We start from the raw sequence: 18,966 nt of genomic DNA on the forward strand, positions 1-18,966 counted from the left end.
GAGAGAAGATCTATTTATTACCAGCAAGCTGTGGAATACCTTCCATAAGCCCGATTTAGTTGAACCATCTATCAAACAAATGTTAACTGATTTTGGTCTTGATTACATAGATCTCTATTTAATACATTGGCCAATCGGATTCAAAGAGGGTGAGGAATTTTTTCCTAAACACTCTGATGGTACTCTTGTTTTCAGCGATGTAGATTACGTTGATACATGGAAAGCTTTAGAAAAAGTTTTGTCTAAAGGCCTGACAAAAAATATCGGTGTCAGTAATTTTAATTCCAAACAAATTACCAGATTACTCGAAAATGCAACAGTTAAACCTGTTACAAATCAGGTAAGTTAAGAATAACAATTGAAAGAACCTTGCTGGTAATGATTACTGTTTAGTTCTGCATAGTTGCAATAATATTAATTTACTAATAATTTTGAAATAGGATATATTATTTACATGATCAGAAGTTTGATTAAATATAAAGAAATCCTTTCTCTAAGCTGTTTATCAACAGCTTTTTACTTGTACATTTTACGGAGAAAAGATATGTAACACACAATATGTAAACACACACACACATGTAAATAAAGAAATGTAAAAAGAAATCTTTTTTGACGTTATCATTTTTGTGTTATTTTAGATCGAATGCCATCCATATTTAACGCAAAATAAGCTGTCAGATTTTTGCAAGCAAAAGGACATTCTTATTACAGCGTACTCTCCACTCGGATCGCCAAATCAGAGACCATGGGCCAAGCCAGATGAACCAAAATTGTTGGAAGATAAGAAATTAGTTGAGCTCGGGCAAAAGTATAACAAGACACCAGCACAAATACTTATTCGTTATCAAGTATGTTATTAAGATATTAACGTCTCAAATGTGTGATAAATTAGATGTGTCTAATATAATTTTAAGTTTTAAGTTATATTTAAAAATCCGCAATATCTAGGACATTAATTGATATATTGATAATATATTATTAATACGAAATTTTAATAATTATCAACACAGCTGGATCGCGGCCATATAGTAGTACCTAAGTCAGCTAACAAGTCACGAATGGCTGAAAACATGAAGGTATTGCACTTTAAGCTTTCATCCAAAGATATTGCTTATATTGACAGCTTTGATTGCAACGGAAGGTTTTATTCAGCACCTTGGTAAAGATTTATTATTAATTTACCATTGTCATTTTTACGAAGACAATATTTTGTCCCAGTAATAGGATATATGATATAATAATTGTATAATGTATTAATGTTTCTTTTTCATTTTTTTTTATTTTCAGGACAAGCGCTAATCGTTACTATCCGTTCAATATCCCATTCTAATTAAATAAGCAAGTGAGGCTACGATACATCTACGTTATTTCTGTTATCAACTTTTATCATTATAACACAATTTCCAAACTACTATTAATTTAAGCATACATAAATATTATTCGTTTCTCATAATTTATAACTATAATAATATATTCTTATAAATATAAAAAATAAAAATTTTCACATTACTGTATTTAACTATTAATTTTAAAAATCAATTATATTAAAACTTTTTGTACATATGTTAAAATAAAGGAATCTTTGTACTGTCAAGGACATTAAAGCCGGTTAATTTCACTGATTTTTTAAATGTTCGGATATTGATTGCTACATTATTGCTACAATAAATCGTCGTTGATTTCGCAACCACAAGAGCAACACTCGCAAAACTCCTCATCGCTGTTGCTGTCCGTTTCCGATCCCGAGTGCAGCATCCCCGACGTTACTGACTGATAAGCATCCAGCGATCCGACGTTGCAATCATATAACTCGCGCCTGTGCTCTTCTTCGCAGTCGTAGCTGCAGATATTAATTTGCTGGCATGCGGCAGGTGTTGGGCACTCGTCGCACGTTTTACTGGGATCACACGGCACCGAGGATTGCGTTAATTGTTTAGATACATCTGAAAAAATTTATTTATACAATTGAATATTAATTTAATGCAAAACAGATTTATATAAATTTTCGTTACGTAGAATATTCCTAATAAAATTTCTAAGAAAACGAGTCGGTATACGCAAAGACCGGCACACATGCCTGTTTTCGAGGCGACGCTGAATAGAGACTCGCAAGGAGGTTTCGCCGAGCCCTTGGATTTGAATGCAGCGGAAGAAACCCGTCGGCAAGATTTGCAGCAAATGCAATCGCGCGATTTATTCGCGGTCGCGCGATGGTCCAGCGGGACGCAGCACGAAAGCGAAAGCGGACGCGATTTTTCGCAAGTCCCAAATGGCCTTTTTGGTGCAGTCAACGTGATCGACGTTGCGCACGAGCAGCAGGTCTAGATTAAGAGGGATATACATTAAAAACTGGAAGCAGATGAATGTTATTCACTTCTAGTACTCACTCGTTTCTTATCTTCAAGACTCAACTTTTTCTTCGCACATTTATCACGTGTGTAATCTTCTGATGGACCAAATAGTTTTCTGTCCTTCGACCCCTGCGCGCGTTCCGTCATTTTCCCGCTGCCGCGCTGAAATTTCTTGCACGACAGCAACTTGCCCATTTGTCGCCTGTACACGAATTCTTTGTTTTCCAGCTCTCTGATGCAGTTCTTCAGTTTCAATTCTTCCTCGGCGAGCTGACGGATCTTTCTCAGGCATATCAGATCCTCGGAATGAATGGAATGCAGGCTGGGTGTACTGCGTCTCTCTACCTCGTTGCGCAACTCTGTCAATTTCTCTTCCGTTTCTTTGTTAGCCAGCTCCAAGGACTCCAGCTCCATGCCAGTCTCCTCCAGTTTCACATCCGCGTCTATGATCTTGTCCTGCATCAATAGAGAGTTGATTGTGAATTCCCGTCGCGCGAATTATTACTCTGTAACATTCGCGACACTCTTTAATTTTTCAATTTTTCAAGGACCATTTGATAACGTTCAGGATTGGTGAAATTATATTTTTGTACAACTTACAATTAAACATATGTATTAAGTAAGTAAATAATATTATACGCACACGTAACACACATAATATGCATTATACATATTACATATCATATTCTATATTTTATTCATATATTATGTTTCGTGTTGATATAATTTCTCAAGTTATTTTTGACTTCTGTATAAGAATTTTATGCGTACGGAAATACTCTATAATGTGCATTGCAGCTGTTACTGGCACTACAGCCAGAACGCCAATTTTAGATCTGGAAGCGATATTTTTAGATCCTAACGCCCCTTCTAGCATAATAATTTTACTTTAAGAAATAAATGTTAGCATATTGTACATAAATCGAGGCAACTATATGTACTAATGTTTTTGCTGTGAAAATCTTTGTTAAATTTTTGTTTAAAGAGACGAGTAGCACGATTCAAACATCTGTTTATATTTGAGATAGCGTCAACGTTTGAAACATTTGTTTTAAACGCAAGTATTTAAATTACAGCGACATACCAATAATGCACTTAAGTTCGCGATAATAACTTTCATAACTCTCGCGTTACAAAAAGGCACACTGGCAAGATTTACCCGGATTCTTATCTCGTCGAATGTCAATCGTGCCGTACATGCAACTCTGCCGTTTCCTGGTGGAGGCCGTCGACCGTGCTCTTCAATTCGGCGAGGAGTCTGTCGGCGGGGTCTGGCTGCGGCGAGAACAAATTCATGATCTCTCGTACTTTGTCGTACGGCCCATCGCGACAATCTCGCTCGGCCATCCACATGTTGTACGCCATCAGAGCCGGAATGGAGCGTTCCATCGTGGTGACTTTGCTCCTGAGTTCCTGGTGGCGGCCGATCAGGCCGCACCGACGTTCCTCGATCTCGGACGAGACGTTCGCCAACGGCGAGTCAAGCGCTTTAAAGAATTGTTATTGTCTTTATTAATTAATTTTAATTGGAATCTTTTTAATTAAATCAATCGATCATTGAGGCCAATATTTAGCCCCAAATGGGACGCTGTCTATTTATTTCTTCACAACCGTCCGCAGTGGAATCAACGGTTAATTGAATGAGGTTACTCACCGGCTTTGGTCGACATTCCGATGAATTTAATTATCGGTCGAAATATACAAAGGATGAAATTGATCGCACAAACGTCCGCGGACTCTTTTCTACTTGAGACTTTCGAATTGGAGAGCCAAAGAATGGAAATAGCGAGCTGCTTCCGCCGCAGAACGGCGTTGACCGGAGTTTTGGGGGCAGATGAAATTTGTATGCATAGCTGTCGCGCGAATTAAATGTGGGTCAACCTTTATGCATCGAAATCGTATGTGCGAAACAAAAGAAAATTTTGACATGTACTCTCGGAAAATTCTCCCTTCGGCTACCAACTTCGCTTTTTCTAAGTATTACGGCGACACTCTCCGGCGATATGCGGACTGATATTAATGTTTACTGACCGTTTGGTTATTCAGAAAGCCGGGGAACAAAGATCATCGGGATATCTAAAATCTGGAGCAAGACCAAACAAGCGGTCAAACGAGCCACAATGTTATCACTCGGCTTATTCAATAGTACGGGATTATATCAAGTGATTCAGGACTTAACGTTATAATGCATTGCAGTGACGAGCGGCACGATGCGTAACTGACTTACGTAACGTATGATCGTATCGTTGCAATGTATCTATTGCTTCACCTCCATATATATATGTATCTATTTGTTTAGCAAAAAGATACGCTAAAATATCTGTTACTCCCGAATAATTACATGATACATCCTGTGTGGCTTTTGCTGAAAGCATTAAACGGCGTAAAAACTTGTCTTTAGAAAAATTAATGTTCGCACAGCAAACTGGAGGAGCCAACGACGCGGCGAGACGACGACGACGACTTCTCGTTGGTAACCGTAACGAGCGTTTCCCTCCAGGAGAGCACAGGCAGCACCTTCACCGGGTCCGTTTGCACGAATTGGGAGGAGAAATTCGCCTGTCGCGCATTACAGGGCCGAGGCCGCGTCTTCAGCTATCGGAAGAGGCGGGCTCACTTCGGCGATGGAATCTTCAGCGCGCCGGCTGGCGTCTGCCCGCGTCACGTTACTTCGTCGGTCATTCGCCGTAATACAGGTCGAATGTCGTTCAACGCAAGTCTGTTAAGATATTTTATTTCGAATAAATCGAGATGACTTTCGCAAATAAAGTCTGCGATTGGCCAGAATATTTGAAAATGGGAAGTACGTCCCACGTTTCGTTTAGCTAGCTGCTAGTTTTCTACGCAGATAATACGCGGAAATACGCGAAATTATTAATGCAGCGAAGATCGATATTTTTCGCGGAATTGCGAATGAATGAATAAAAAAAACCGCTTTCCGTGTTGCAGGCGATTCCCGGCTCGTGTTCGTCTGGCCGCAGAAAGCCAGCAGGGGTCGACTCTCCAACGTTCTCCTGCCCTTGCTACGCAGCGTCCTAGTCGGACTGCTGTTCGTGGACGCTCTTCACTTGTGGCCTGGAGAATTCTTACCCACATCTCTACCGCCGACCATGCCGATCACTTTGCCGCCTGTCAAGTGCAACGTCATTGAGCCCCGTTGGTACGATAATAACTGAGTCATGACTAAGATTTGCCGAATCACGTTTGCATAAACATACGTTTGCGATATCGTGGCTATAATTTAAATAAGACACTGTTCAATCTTCAATAAAGATAGAGTCATCTTGTGCGGAGACCTTTTTGATTCTTTAGTAGCGTTTGGAATTATTTTCATATGTTTCACGAGAAGAGAGTTTCGCACGGTTTTAAATTCAACGAATGCAATGATAATCTAAAATGGTAATTGGAAAATTTTCATATACGCAATTAATTTTCATAATTGTATCTGCTTATATTATCGAAGGTAATTCAATAATGTACTCGATGTCACGCTACTGCAATTATAACTTATCGTGTGAGTTAGACGATAAAAAAAATCAACTTCAGACATAACATTATCGATAATGTGCCTTAAAATTTTTTTTATTTTTGATATAACTAATCTTTGGATTTTAAAATTTCTTATCTCATGGAATATGGGAGTTTCATATGGAATATAAAACTTTGTTATATCTACTTCTTGGTTATTTCTCCTTTCGTATCACTTGCGATGAATTGCGTATTTTCTTACTATCAGGAACATAAATATGTTTATATTTGTTGCATGATAATCGCATGTTGCAATTAATCGCGGCTGTGACATTGACACGTGTGATTTAATTTCTACATTTATTTTAATAAAATAGTTATCAATTAGTCATCTCAATAAAAGAGACCGAAATTAATTTATCAAATAAAGAAAACGCGAAAGCGACTGCACGATGGAACGGCTTCTCTCGCGAGGCAAGAACGAACATTTGTGTAATTGGCACACCGTACATCATCACCATACATTATCGGGAAATTATTAGCCGTAAAATATAAATTGTGCCTTGAATATAGGAATAAAGCAAGAGAGAAAAAAAAGACAAAGTGTTTAGTTACACAATCTTACCGGAACCGGTTAAGCAGGAAACTATTACAATTAAGCGTGATGGAAGTTATTAAGATAAAGATAATTGCAAAAGTGAAGTTATATATGTGCATCGTGACGCGATGAAAATAGAAATTACCTTCCTATTGTTTACAAGAAGAAAAACCTACATCACGTTTACTTACATAGTATCTTAAGCATGCGCGTTATCGCGTGCTCAATGCAAATAGTTGCCTCTATTTTATCTCGTCGGTTATAAAAGCTCGGCTGCTAGCGCAGCATTTTTTTTAAACATCGCACAGAAACATAAGGGAACTCAAACAAGATCAAGTGTTCGGTTCAGTTATTCAATCGTCGCGTTTATTTATCACGGGATTGAGTTGGGAGGTGGTAGAGGTGAAGAAGAGATTACAAGACTCAAGATACCAGTCTTTGTAATCTTCTGCACAGTCTCGTCCCGTGATTGAATCGAGTAGGAATAGATTCTGTTACTTTTTCTTGTTACAGAGGTGCATTACTTTGTTGACCACCTTATCGTTTTCATTATTATTCAGCAAAATATGATCTAAGTTCAAATTATAAATAATATAATAAATGTCAAAGCTACAGTATTTGAATCGAATTTAAAGGTGCTGATAAGAAATCGCTGTGTTGTAGAATTATTAACGTGACGAACGGTAAGTATCGAAAGCTCATATTTTCTAAATATTACAAATATCTAAATATTACAAATATTAAGACGTCAATCTTGCCAAATTGAATAAAAGAACAATAACTTCATTTAAACCAATTTTAGATGATTTATAATTTATATCAGAATTCAGGAAAGAACTCTATTTACGAATTTATGTACTATGTAATATGAAAAACATTTAAAAAATTATAATGTTCATAAAAGTTAAATCAAAGTTAAATCTATTCTGATAAATAATTTTCGTTATTGTGTTATCCGAAATTTACTAATCAATAAAAAATTTTTATCGGTTATCTTAATAGAACGTTTATTAGATTGATAAAAATTGAGTGCGCAATGAGATATAATTAAAATATACATATAACATAATAAACAGTTTGTTGCTGAATCATTTGATTTGTAAATCTCTGAATAAATGTTATATCAAGAACTGATAAAGATTTTTTAATAAATTATTTTTATCGCTATTTGCTCTGTTGATCGACGATAATTACTCTGTTTATCAACGCGAAATATATTTTCTACACGAGTCACTGTTTTTATCGCAATCGAAAGTACTGTATCTCTGAGAAATTTCGATCAGTGTTGCAAAAACAGTACTGACGAAAGCATTACTAGTGCTTATTTTTCTCGGTGTGTTATTAATGTAGTCTCACTTCAACAAATAACTTATGAATTTACTTGATAATCTATTTAATTTATTTAATTTATAATTTATTTGAGGTGTTCGCAGATTACGAGAATGGATATCATCTTTTTGGCACTATATACTCTTTGCATTGTTGTGTTTTTCGGAATTCTATCGATTGTTCATAAACAGTATGTTATTCGTCAGAAACTCAAAAACGTACCCGATTGCGGTGGATATCCTTTTATTGGTCTGGTGTTTAAGTTAATAAATTTATCGGAATATGGTAAAGAATTTTATACATATGCGCATACAAGATTTTATCACATTATTCTTTTATACAAGTGCTATTCATATATTCGCACACGGCTTAAAATAAAATTTTGCTATTTAAATTTATATAATATTTGAATTGATATAATAATTATTAATAATCTTTAATTGATAGAGCGCATGAAATGGTTTGAAACGTATATGAAACAATGTAAAGAAGGAATATTCGTACAATGGATCGGACCTAAACCTTTCGTTAATGTGTTTAAACCAGAATATTTGGAGGTAAATAAAATCTGTTTACTAACAGAAAATGTCATCAGTTATATTATGTTTTCAACGATAATTAGTGTATCACATAAGCACCCAAGCAGAAGAATAAGTCATTATAACATCAAAATGATTATTAAAAGTCACTTTTCGATCAGTTATAAGTCATTTTAATGTTATTTTGAAGATACCGTGATCTGCTATGACTCTGCTTCGGCAGTGACTGTTCATATTATATAAGCGATCGCGATGAAACAGCATTTTTTATATAGTATTACTTATAATTAATAGTATAAAACTTTTCTTGAATATTTATGAGGCATGCTCAAGTATTTATAAAAAATTCATAAGCAGGATTTTAAATTAATAGTATTAAATAGTATTTTATTAATAGTATTTTAATAGTAAAGATCTTTTTAAAGAAAAAAAAAATTGTTGCAGCCAAATTTTTTTTGTCACTAATGTCATGTTATCTAATGCATAGTAATCAAATTTTGTTATTATACACGGAAAAAATTGTTTTAAATTTACCCTGCAAACCATGTTAATTATGGGACAATATAGTATTTAGGCAAATTTTACTGTGCACTACAATAAGATTTCGCAGTAAAATTTATTGTAGTGCACAGTAAAATTTACCTAAATACTATATTGTCTCACAATTAACATGATTTTCAGGGTAAATTTTAAAAGGAAATTTTCTCCGTGTACACTAATCATTTGGCACATTGTAAATATACTTGTTTTGTTAGTAAAGAGATAATATAGAATATTATATTTTTTTTTTCCTGGCTGAGAACATGAGGTGATTTTTTTGCGATAAGTTTCCTTACAGATTCGTCGAGAATGATTCGTATAGATGCAGGCTATCATTTATTTGACGTCGCGGAGGAGGGGGGGCTTTATTAGATGCAAGTGAGCATCAAGTACTTATTAAATTGATTAGCAATTTAATACGTGATAATACGATTCTGTTTCAATCAAGAGGGGTGGGGGAGGGGGTTGCATTGAATTTGGTAGTAACGACACGCAGTTTCGTTGAAGCTAGGATACGTATGTAAAATCACATAAGAAAATAATTGAAACATCAAAATGCTATGACCGTGCATTGGCCTTCCTTATTCGTTATGTGTGAAACACTTATACGGTCGTAATAGATACATATATTGTTTATATATTTTTTTTCTGTAGAAAATGCGAAAAATTTTTGTGTATAAATTTATTTAAAGAAATTAAATTGTTTTCAGAATTATTTTTAGCAAATCTGACTATTTCTGTTATCGCGGAATGTAGATTTATTTGTTATTATTAAAATAATTTACGAATTTAGCAAAACTGCTGTTGGTAAATAGAATTAATAGTCACAATAAATTCTTTTAGTGTTTATGACGAAATATATTGTAGCATAAAGTACATTGTTAGTAATAAAAGTATGTTATATTTTTTTCTGAATATCGTTGGATTATACCTCTTTCAAACATTTACAGATTATTTTTCCCAGCACCGTGAATATCGCAAAGGATCATGCTTATGATATGCTGAGACCTTGGTTGGGCAACGGACTTTTGACATCTACAGGTAAGGGCACAACAAAATCATTGCATACCTGTTTTTCCAACTAAAAATAAATTGCAGCTTATTTGCTTTAATATTTGTACTCACCCGTGAAAAGATTTAGATAAGTTGCATATTGACCAAATAAGTTTTGCTTTCTTTCTGTCTAAAAATACATCCTATATTTTTAGACAGAAAGAAATGTACATTTGTATTTAAACAAGAAACAGTTAGATTTTAATTCTTACGGTTTATTTAAATATCTTTGTGACTGTACATTCATATTGATTATTCATGTCGCTTACGTGTCAGAAAAATGTATAGTTTTTCGCGGAATTTTTTGTCTTATTTACCTTGCTAATACCTAGTAGTGCTGATTATATAGGAAAAATAGGATATCTCTATCGCCTCAAAAACTAGCGATAACAAAACTAATTATGTGTTTTTTTTTAGCTAACTTTGTAGCTTTATCTTTTGCGATATTTCTATAACCTAAATATATCACGTATTAATGCTTTAGGTAAACAATGGTTTCACGATAGAAAACTCATCGGGCCAACGTTTCATTTTAGTATATTAGATCAGTTTGCTGTGGTGTTGTCTGAGAAAGCAGAGATTCTGACAAAGTGTCTCGAAAGAAAGTTAGAACGAGATCCAGGGAAAGCCATAGATGTTTTCCCTTTTATTCTCAATGCTGCTCTCGATATTATCTGCGGTAATATATCATATTTTTAATTACAATATACATATAAAATATATTTTTCGCGAAAAAAGAAACGTTTGTTGGCACAGTATATTTTATGTAGAAACTAATTTTATTAATCATTTTATGGACAACAAGAAAAATATAAAAATATTAATTTAAATTCTAGCAATATGACAAAGAGATTATCAACAATTATTATTTTGCAGAAACGGCAATGGGTGTGGATATACGTGCTCAAGAAACCGAAACTAAATATATATCGACAGTTCGTCAGTGAGTTTTTCAAACTTCTTATATTGCTAACGAAACAGCTAATAATTTAACAATTAATAGTGAATTAAGTGATTTAATTTACAATAAACTTTAATAATTAATTACATATGAAATTTATGTAAGTTAAACGTCAATAAACTTTTAGAGCCTCCGAGTTAGTAATGGATCGACTGCTTCGACCATGGCTGTGGAATGATTGGTTGTACGGTTCACTACCTGTAGGAAAACAGCATAAATCAACGCTTAAGATATTGCATGAATTTACAAATAGGGTACGCTATAGGAATGTTAATAATCAGTATTTAGAAATTTAAAACAGTGTCAGAGTTACACTAAATTTTTTACATTATTGTTCAAAAAAATTTTGTGTTTTCAACTAGCGTATAATAAATTCTAGGTGATAAGTAAGAGAAAAGCTGAACGGCAATCGCAAAATAACCATACGGAACTCGAAAATGAAGACAATGAAATTGATATAGGTGCGATTGTACTCTCTAAATTTTCTGGAGTGAATCTCACTCTAGAAAATTTGGAGAATAAATTATAATTATAGACCATTAGGATATTTTTTCTATTTTGTGAAAATTCCTTTATCTAATGAAATTTGTTATATCAGGTAAACGAAAGAGGAAAGCGTTCTTAGATTTATTGTTAGACCAGAATGCGAAGGACGAAACCCCATTAACCGATGATGAGTTGAGAGCGCAAGTCGACACGTTCATGTTTGAGGTAAAATGTCTGAAGTTAAAATTAAAATTTTCCGTTTCTTTAATATAAAATTTTTTGTTATGATTAGTTTGATAATATATTGTATCTGTACAAGTAAAAAGTACATATAATATATAATAATAACATTAATAACAGGGACACGATACAACTGCGGTTGCGATGTCCTGGGCGCTTTTCCTTTTGGGTAATAATCTCGAGCATCAGGAAAAAGTTCACGAAGAACTCGAAGAGGTTTTCGGAGATTCAGAAGCACCGGCCAGTGTAAAGGAACTGTCGCAATTAAAGTATCTCGACAGAGTCATAAAGGAGACGCTCCGTATATTTCCGAGTGTACCTATAATTTCGAGGGGACTAGTAGAAGATTTAAAAATAGGTAAAACATAACTTTATCTGCCAATTAAGAAAAGAAAATCTTAAAGAACACGCCAATATGTAAATTCATTTAAGCAAAGCAATTAAATATAATAATAGTAAAGCGAGCGATATTTAAAGTATTTTTTTAGATGTATAAGTGTTTAAAAAATAATGTCTTCTTTCATTATTTATTATTATTATTTATTAAAAATTAAACAAATGCAATTTATTTAAAGTATAAATTAATAATTTAATATCATAGTCTCATTATAATTCAGAAATTCAATTTATAAATCATACTAACGTTTATGTTGACGAAGACAATGAATGTTCTAAATAGGCGAATATATTAATTTGTTTCTTTTATTTTAGACAATTATACGATTCCGAAAAATACCACGGTCGCATTGCCAATCATATTAGTACACCGAAATCCGGCGGTCTGGCCGGATCCATTAAAATTCGATCCGGATCGCTTCCTTCCAGAAAACTCGAAGACTAGGCATCCGTACGCCTACGTTCCGTTCAGCGCTGGACCGAGAAACTGTATAGGCCAGAGATTCGCTCTACTTGAAGAGAAGACCGTGTTGACCGCTATTCTCAGGAAGTGGAGAGTGAAAAGCGTAAAAACGGTCGACACGATTCAATACGCCGGTTCTCTCATTTTGCGACCACATGAAGAAATATTCATACATTTCACGCCGAAGAAATAAACAGTTCGATAGCAAATTACAGATTTTTATACTAGACTGTGATGGCAAATATATGTTTTTTATATCGCGATTTTCAAACTTTTCCTCATTAATCTTCTCTCACTATGTAATATATATTGTAATATGTATACGTAACAATTACATATCATACATAATAATAACAAAAATCAATATTTTTGCATATATATGCATATATGTATGATATATTTGTGAAAAATATCGTAAAAATCGTATGAATAGAGATGTCGATGTATAGATATGCAATCATACTTTTATAATAATAATAATAATAATAGATTATCATTATTGTTTCATACAATCCAGAATCTTTTCTCACAGTCAGAGAGTATCTTAAGCTAATAAAATAATTTTGGTGATAATTCACATATCATTCAGACAAAAGACGTACAATCCACAATATTACAACAAACATTTGATAAATCAGATCATGAATGTTTTTAAGAATCAAAGCATATAATGTTCTTTGTATGTAAAATTCTTTTGATGTTAAAAATAGTATGATAAAATTCGAAACAAGATTAATTAATGGTATAGCTAACAAATTACAATAATTAATAATTATTTAATACGTTAAATAATTATTACTTTTTAAATAATTTCAGTTTTGGAATCTCACAAAATGTATAGATTTTCTACCGGTTTAAGGATGCTAGAGCCTAGAATACAGAATGCCGTATATTACACAACGAGGTAAACAAGGAATTAGTTTTAATGAAGTAAACAAGAATTTGATTCTAACATTTGGAGAAATTCCATTTTTCTTGTGAATCTCTGATTATACGTGCTCATTTCTAAGTCTTAAATCTCCTTATGTCTAATTCCTTGTTCTCGTGATTTCTTATGTTTAATTCTTTATTGTTCTGTTCGTCGTTTATCGTTACAAATGTGTGAAGCCAGTTTGGATAATTCATGCCAATGCAAATGCAAATGCTCGATCATTTACTTTCATTTGGATTTTTGTAGCGTATGATTTCTAGTTTAAGTGTAAATAAATACACAACATCAATTGATAATTTCTATTTTGTTTTTTAATTTATGATAATAGTTTTTATTCGGAAAAGTGCAACGATTTAAGCAGTTTCCAGGAATTCTTGACTATAAATATGATGAAATATAAAAAATAATTAAAAGGATAATTTTCACATTGTTTTTTTTTACAAAAAAATCGAAGAAATGAGAAAAATTGCTTATGTATAATCATATATAAATGATAAAAATATACATATATAATTATATATATGTACAATTTTTTTTCATTTCTTAAAACTTGATTTTTTGTAAAAAAAAAACAATGCAAAAATTATTCTTTTAATTATTTCTTATGTTTTCTTTTTATTATTACCATTTTTCTTGTATCAAACAATTATAATTGTACAAAGACAAGAAGCATATATGGATATATATGGACATATTTTTAATTATGTATAATTATATATAATTATATATTTTTATATATGTTTATATATATATTTATATATGTTCTTATATAAAAAATGTTTTTCCGGGTAATCAATCGCGCAAATACCGATTTTTTTGCTCCAGCCGTTTCAGAAAAAATAATGGGTGCGCTAGCTTTGGAGATTAAAGATCTCGCAGCCTGTTCAGCACAATTGAATCGGACTTGCGTAGAAATTATCTCCTTTTTACTAACTAATCAATCGCGCAAATTACCGGCGTCAAGTCGCTAATTAAATTTTGACTGGAATCAAATCCGAGAGGCAGCGAGTTTCGATATCTCGAGAATCGTGACGTCACTCCAACAGATCTCGAATCGCGGCCGAGTCGCGCGCGGCGCGAGTCGCACAATGGCGTTCCGTACGTGCCGCGCGCGTCCGCGTCGAGTTGCCCGAAGTCCGATAAGTGAATCCCGCGCGCGAAAGACTGTCGATGTCGCGTCGCCAAGTGTTCTTAGTGATGCGAGTATCACGGATAATCACCGAATCGTGTTCGCCGATCGCGAACGTCTCGTCGGCGATCCGTTTTTCCGCGTACTTTGGAAGCCCGAAGCCGATCGTCGCGCAGGTACAGTCAGTTCGGTGTCGAGTTGCAGCGAGAGCTGCCGGGCAGTGCCGGGTGCATATTATTATAGTGATCGCCGATCATCGCCGTGTGTCACTGCAGATATAAACGTACGTGCATATATCATAATTCTGATATCGAATAAAAAATGTATTGAAATTTTAACTGGTTTTGGGAAATACTATAAATACACGTCGCACGCGCACGGCCGAAGGGTATTGAAAATTGTTAAATAATCGACTTGCGACTTTCGCAAGATGCCGATAGCCGCAAAAATTGTTTTTGTTCGATATACATTTTTTAATGATCTATCATTATCTGAATGTTTCGCAAAACATGTGCGTATTTGTGATGCAATTAATTGCAGGCTTTAAAAATAGAAGCGTGCATTTCTAGATTATAATTATCCACGCGAATATTAGCGAGTTCGCAGTGGTGTATTAATCGTCGTGCCGTAAACGCATGTGTATATATCTGGTATACATTTACGATATATACCTTTATAATGATGCGTCTGATTAAATAGTAAATTTCAAATTTGCATTTCTGAATCGAGCAATCTCGCATTGCTGATCGGATATTTACATCGAATAGTACTCGACGTTCTTTAATTTATCTTCTGTTGAAAATCACTCTATTTACTGATTTATATTTGCATTGAATTTAGTGATTTATACATATTTGAATTTATTGTTAGTGTACTTATAATAATATTCTGTCGGATGGCGCGAGATGGCTATGGTTGTCGTTATTGTGACTTGTGACGTTATCGGTCAAGAGTTTTCCATTGTCGGACGGTAACTCGAACGGATGGTAAAACGAAACTTTATTCGGGGAGCGCTGTAAGGCGCAAGCTGCCTTCGGTATGTCGTCACCGTCAGGCCGGGAAACGGAAATATCAGTGCTGGACACGCACGTGACGCACGGTGGATAACCTCAATTTTGGAGTTTCATAAACATCGCACGTGCAACAGTGATATCCAAGAGCGTGTGGATGTTCGGAGTACGTCAACTCGGTAGTATGGCTTCGCGTGCCATTGTCGTTAAACGAAACGACGTACGATGCATAAGCTTTCTGAAAATGAAAGAAAGAGTCCAACGACTAATGGGCATGGACTCCGACGAACTGCCATATGCGCACATTTGTCAAGTTGGCGATCCCGTCTTGCGCGGCCAGGCTATGAAAGTAGAACCGGAAATTATAAGAATGGCAGATTTTCAAAAGGTACATTGTTGCAAATTTATCGACAGCGTTGTCTGAATTTTTAAATGAAAGAGATATCTACAAATTAACGAGTTGCTCTAAGGGAGACTGCTTGGCAAGAGAAAAACACAATTTATATACAAACAATAAAATTTGATATTGGAAAATATTAAGATGAATGAAAAAAATTATTTAAAAAGATAGTAAAACTGTTATCTACATGGAACATAAAAAACATATTACGCGATATGAAAATTAAAAGAAAAAAAAACATTGTGTTAAAATATACTCGACAATTTTACCTTTTTTTTTAAGTCCGACTATAAAGTAGCTAGTTGTAAATTATGAAAATATTTTTTCAAAAAGCAACGCAAGAATTATTTTTGTGTCTAATTTTTTTCGTGTTGATGAATTTTTAATTAATTTTTTTATTACGCAAAATAATTATACTCTTTTTCATCGTGTTGCGGGGGGTGGTCTCTTTTGAATTACAAATTTAAATTAAAAATACGATCCGTCGTAAAAAAAATAGTGCTGCATATTGCTGTTAATTATTCAGGTAATCAAGCGCTTGATAAATGTTATGCGCGCGTATGAAGCACACGGTCTATCCGGGCCGCAAGTCGGACTTCCCTGGCAAATATTTGCCATCGAGTGCACGGAGGGGAATCTAAAGAGGATCGAGGAAACTGTTAGGAAGGCTCACGAAATGGATCTCGTTCCATTGACGATTTTTATCAATCCTCAATTAAAAGTTATAGACCATACACCTATCATCCTTTACGAGGAGTGTGCAAGCATTCGGGGGTTTTCCGCTGCTGTGCCGAGAGCCTACGAAGTGGAGATCACGGCATTGAACGCTGCCGCCGAACAGTTCACGTGGCGAGCACGTGGATGGTCCGCTAGAATAGCGCAACACGAATACGATCACTTACAAGTAAGACTCACGGCGGAAAGGGGGGATTATTTCTATATAGTGCTAGAATACGTAGAATAAAAACAAATTAGTTACGTAGAAAGTAATCTGTTTCTATTTCTCAGGGAGGGCTGTACATAGAGAAAATGGACGTAAAAACATTTCATTGCACGGCCTGGGAAAAAATTAACAAACACATGGGCAAAGTGCGCTTAAGTTATTGGCCGAGGAAGTATTTATAATTTGACGAATTAATTATTTATATTGACTGAAATAAATGCACAGTGCTTACATTAAAATTAAAGCGTGCATATTCGCAAGTCTTTCACTATACATATACATATATGAAAGTGATGAAAGCGATTATTTTATTTAATCGTTATATCAATGTCGTTTTGAAAGTTAGTCGTTTTATTTCTCTTATCACATTCACGTTCTTCTTTATAGATAAAATTTTCATATATAGATTTTACAATACCTACAATATCTACTTTTTATTAACAAAACGAATAATTATATTTTTTTATTGTGACGTCTTTCTTTTGATCACATACTTCGATGACAAGACGAACTGAAGGAATCATTTTATCTTTTCCCTGAATATGTATTCAAAGAAGATAACATGTATATCTCTCTATATGCGGCGTACAATAACTCCGATAATAGAAATTTACTTAACAATAATAGAAATCGTTTGTACCTCTCAATATACAGACGGCCTTTCGCGACTAATTAACTTAAAGTGTAGCAGCTACATAAAAAATAGGATGTTTTATTTACGCATTTTTCAGAATACAATCATATAGTAGGCTATCAGACATATGGTCGCAGGTACGCGGAACTATATATAGTACCGAATGAACGAAGAGAATAAGTATTCCATTCGTATGAATCGCTCTTCGCGCGATTCTGTGGAGTTTTCCTTGCGTTACATTCAGTCGCTATCTTACTAGCGCAGCTCCGAATATCGTTTAATTTACCTTACATTCTATTCACGTAGCTTATATCTTTTAGTGGTCTCTGATATGATAACAAATATTATATTATATTAACGTATATACAGCTATGATTCCTTCATCATGTGTTCTTCTCGTTAACAAGATTGCGTTTTCTCATTAACAAGAAAAAATAATTCTCTAATTATTTCCAATACTTTAGAAATATGTGAATAATATATTGACCCGCAAAAATTTTCACTTTCTCTCTCTCTCTCTCTCTCTCTCTCTCTCTCTCACTCTTTGATTGCGATGGAGAGTTTAAGTTTCTGAGAAAAATTTCAAATGAAATTTTTGCTCGTTTATTATTCAGGAACGAGCTTCACCTAGATAGATATTCCAACAGCTAGAATGGCTGGTACAAAAAGCAAGTTTTATAAATATCACAACGGTTGTTGTATGAAAAATTTCTCGGTATCGGTGGTATTCTGTTTATTATTTCATGTGCGTCATTAAAATGTACAGAACTGTTTTTGGACCATTCAAAGAGATGAAGTGCGTTCTCTGGTCGCGACCTTTTCAGCTGCGTTGGTTATTCTCTTTATTTCATAAATAATCATGACTTCGAATATTTCCCTAATTAAGTACTTTTATTAGCGTAACGTTATTAAGTATATGACGTGTATTATGTACACCTAAATCGTATCTTAAAAAGCGTTTGTTTTCCCAGAGTATTTCTTGCTCCGACAACATCTGAAAATCTAAAAGGAACATGAGTTACAAAGATATTACATACACATTTTCAGAGTTTATGTTAACATTGCTTCATTTATCTTCCGTTTAGCCTGATTGAATGAGGCCGTATCAAAAGAAAGAGAATTCACTAAAGAGAATCTCTTTTAAAATAGCATGCACAATAATAGAGTTGAGAGAAAAAAAATTATACTTTTTAATATCAAGATACAGTTGAATTTTATCTTTGTTAAAAAGCTGAATCTTACGAGATTGGTAGCTTTGAATATAAAATTGAGTATTATACCACGTTTGCTTCATGAGAAAATGAAGCGATTGAAATTTAGACCTTCGCAAATAAGAAATAACATGGCGATAAGTTTTTTTATTGTAGATTATCTATGTGTTCACAACCACATCTAGTGCGTTTTTAATATATATATTTACATAATTTACAATTTTTAATTTATTAACAAAAAGCTTGCAGTTGGTTGTGAAGGTATATATATGTATATATATATA

The 18,966-nt window shown here is 34.0% G+C and overlaps 5 protein-coding genes across 15 annotated transcripts in view; 4 read left to right on the top strand and 1 right to left on the bottom strand.

Moving 5' to 3' along the window:
* LOC105457688 (aldose reductase-like) overlaps positions 1–1,501 on the top strand; it is an 8,296-nt gene extending 6,795 nt beyond the window's left edge. The window contains exons 3-6 of the mRNA XM_011702507.1: positions 9–340; positions 639–848; positions 1,011–1,159; positions 1,288–1,501. Coding sequence (XP_011700809.1) covers positions 9–340; positions 639–848; positions 1,011–1,159; positions 1,288–1,330 — 734 coding nt within the window. The 3' untranslated portion in view covers positions 1,331–1,501. The remainder of the gene's footprint in view (positions 1–8; positions 341–638; positions 849–1,010; positions 1,160–1,287) is intronic.
* Positions 1,502–1,514: 13 nt separating this feature from the next.
* Positions 1,515–4,218, bottom strand: LOC105457691. The gene is made up of 5 exons (XM_011702512.1): positions 4,006–4,218; positions 3,549–3,838; positions 2,388–2,807; positions 2,078–2,321; positions 1,515–1,943 (listed from the first exon to the last, which is right to left on the bottom strand). Exons 1-5 carry the CDS (start codon positions 4,019–4,021, stop codon positions 1,660–1,662), a joined length of 1,254 nt encoding a protein of 417 aa, XP_011700814.1. The 5' UTR covers positions 4,022–4,218; the 3' UTR covers positions 1,515–1,659.
* A 38-nt stretch (positions 4,219–4,256) lies between these two features.
* On the top strand, positions 4,257–6,416 carry LOC105457690. 2 transcript variants are annotated; one of them, XM_011702511.1, is made up of 4 exons: positions 4,346–4,513; positions 4,773–5,047; positions 5,301–5,511; positions 6,250–6,416. In XM_011702511.1, coding segments are annotated over exons 1-4 (630 nt in total). In that variant the 5' UTR covers positions 4,346–4,370; the 3' UTR covers positions 6,251–6,416. The 2 variants fall into 2 exon arrangements, with proteins under 2 accessions (XP_011700812.1, XP_011700813.1); XM_011702510.1 differs by lacking the exon at positions 6,250–6,416 and having other exon boundaries at positions 4,257–4,513; positions 5,301–6,026.
* A 281-nt stretch (positions 6,417–6,697) lies between these two features.
* Positions 6,698–13,651, top strand: LOC105457692 (cytochrome P450 4C1-like). 6 transcript variants are annotated; one of them, XM_011702518.1, is made up of 12 exons: positions 6,698–6,932; positions 7,053–7,100; positions 7,841–8,031; positions 8,194–8,303; positions 9,776–9,866; positions 10,363–10,557; positions 10,755–10,821; positions 10,967–11,093; positions 11,219–11,300; positions 11,438–11,550; positions 11,686–11,923; positions 12,277–13,651. In XM_011702518.1, the coding sequence occupies exons 3-12, from the start codon at positions 7,860–7,862 to the stop codon at positions 12,615–12,617; spliced, it is 1,536 nt and encodes a 511-aa protein (XP_011700820.1). In that variant the 5' UTR covers positions 6,698–6,932; positions 7,053–7,100; positions 7,841–7,859; the 3' UTR covers positions 12,618–13,651. The 6 variants fall into 6 exon arrangements, with proteins under 6 accessions (XP_011700820.1, XP_011700817.1, XP_011700818.1 ...); XM_011702516.1 differs by having other exon boundaries at positions 6,700–6,932; positions 7,851–8,031; XM_011702515.1 differs by having other exon boundaries at positions 6,698–7,100.
* Positions 13,652–14,439: 788 nt separating this feature from the next.
* LOC105457700 (peptide deformylase, mitochondrial-like) overlaps positions 14,440–18,966 on the top strand; it is a 127,241-nt gene continuing 122,714 nt past the window's right edge. For 3 of the 5 annotated variants that reach the window (XR_975435.1, XR_975436.1, XR_975437.1), the window contains exons 1-3: positions 14,440–14,767; positions 15,355–15,882; positions 16,421–16,798. Coding sequence is in view for 2 of the 5 variants with exons in the window: in XM_011702529.1 (XP_011700831.1) it covers positions 15,652–15,882; positions 16,421–16,798; positions 16,903–17,019 (726 nt within the window). In the remaining 3 variants the exon portion in view is untranslated. Of the gene's footprint in view, positions 14,768–15,354; positions 15,883–16,420; positions 16,799–16,877; positions 17,968–18,966 lie in introns of those variants that run through there. The other 2 variants (XM_011702530.1, XM_011702529.1) reach the window with 2 other exon arrangements.

The sequence above is a fragment of the Wasmannia auropunctata genome, unplaced genomic scaffold (assembly GCF_000956235.1).
Source record: "Wasmannia auropunctata unplaced genomic scaffold, wasmannia.A_1.0 LD335163.1, whole genome shotgun sequence".
Lineage (NCBI taxonomy): Eukaryota > Metazoa > Arthropoda > Insecta > Hymenoptera > Formicidae > Wasmannia > Wasmannia auropunctata.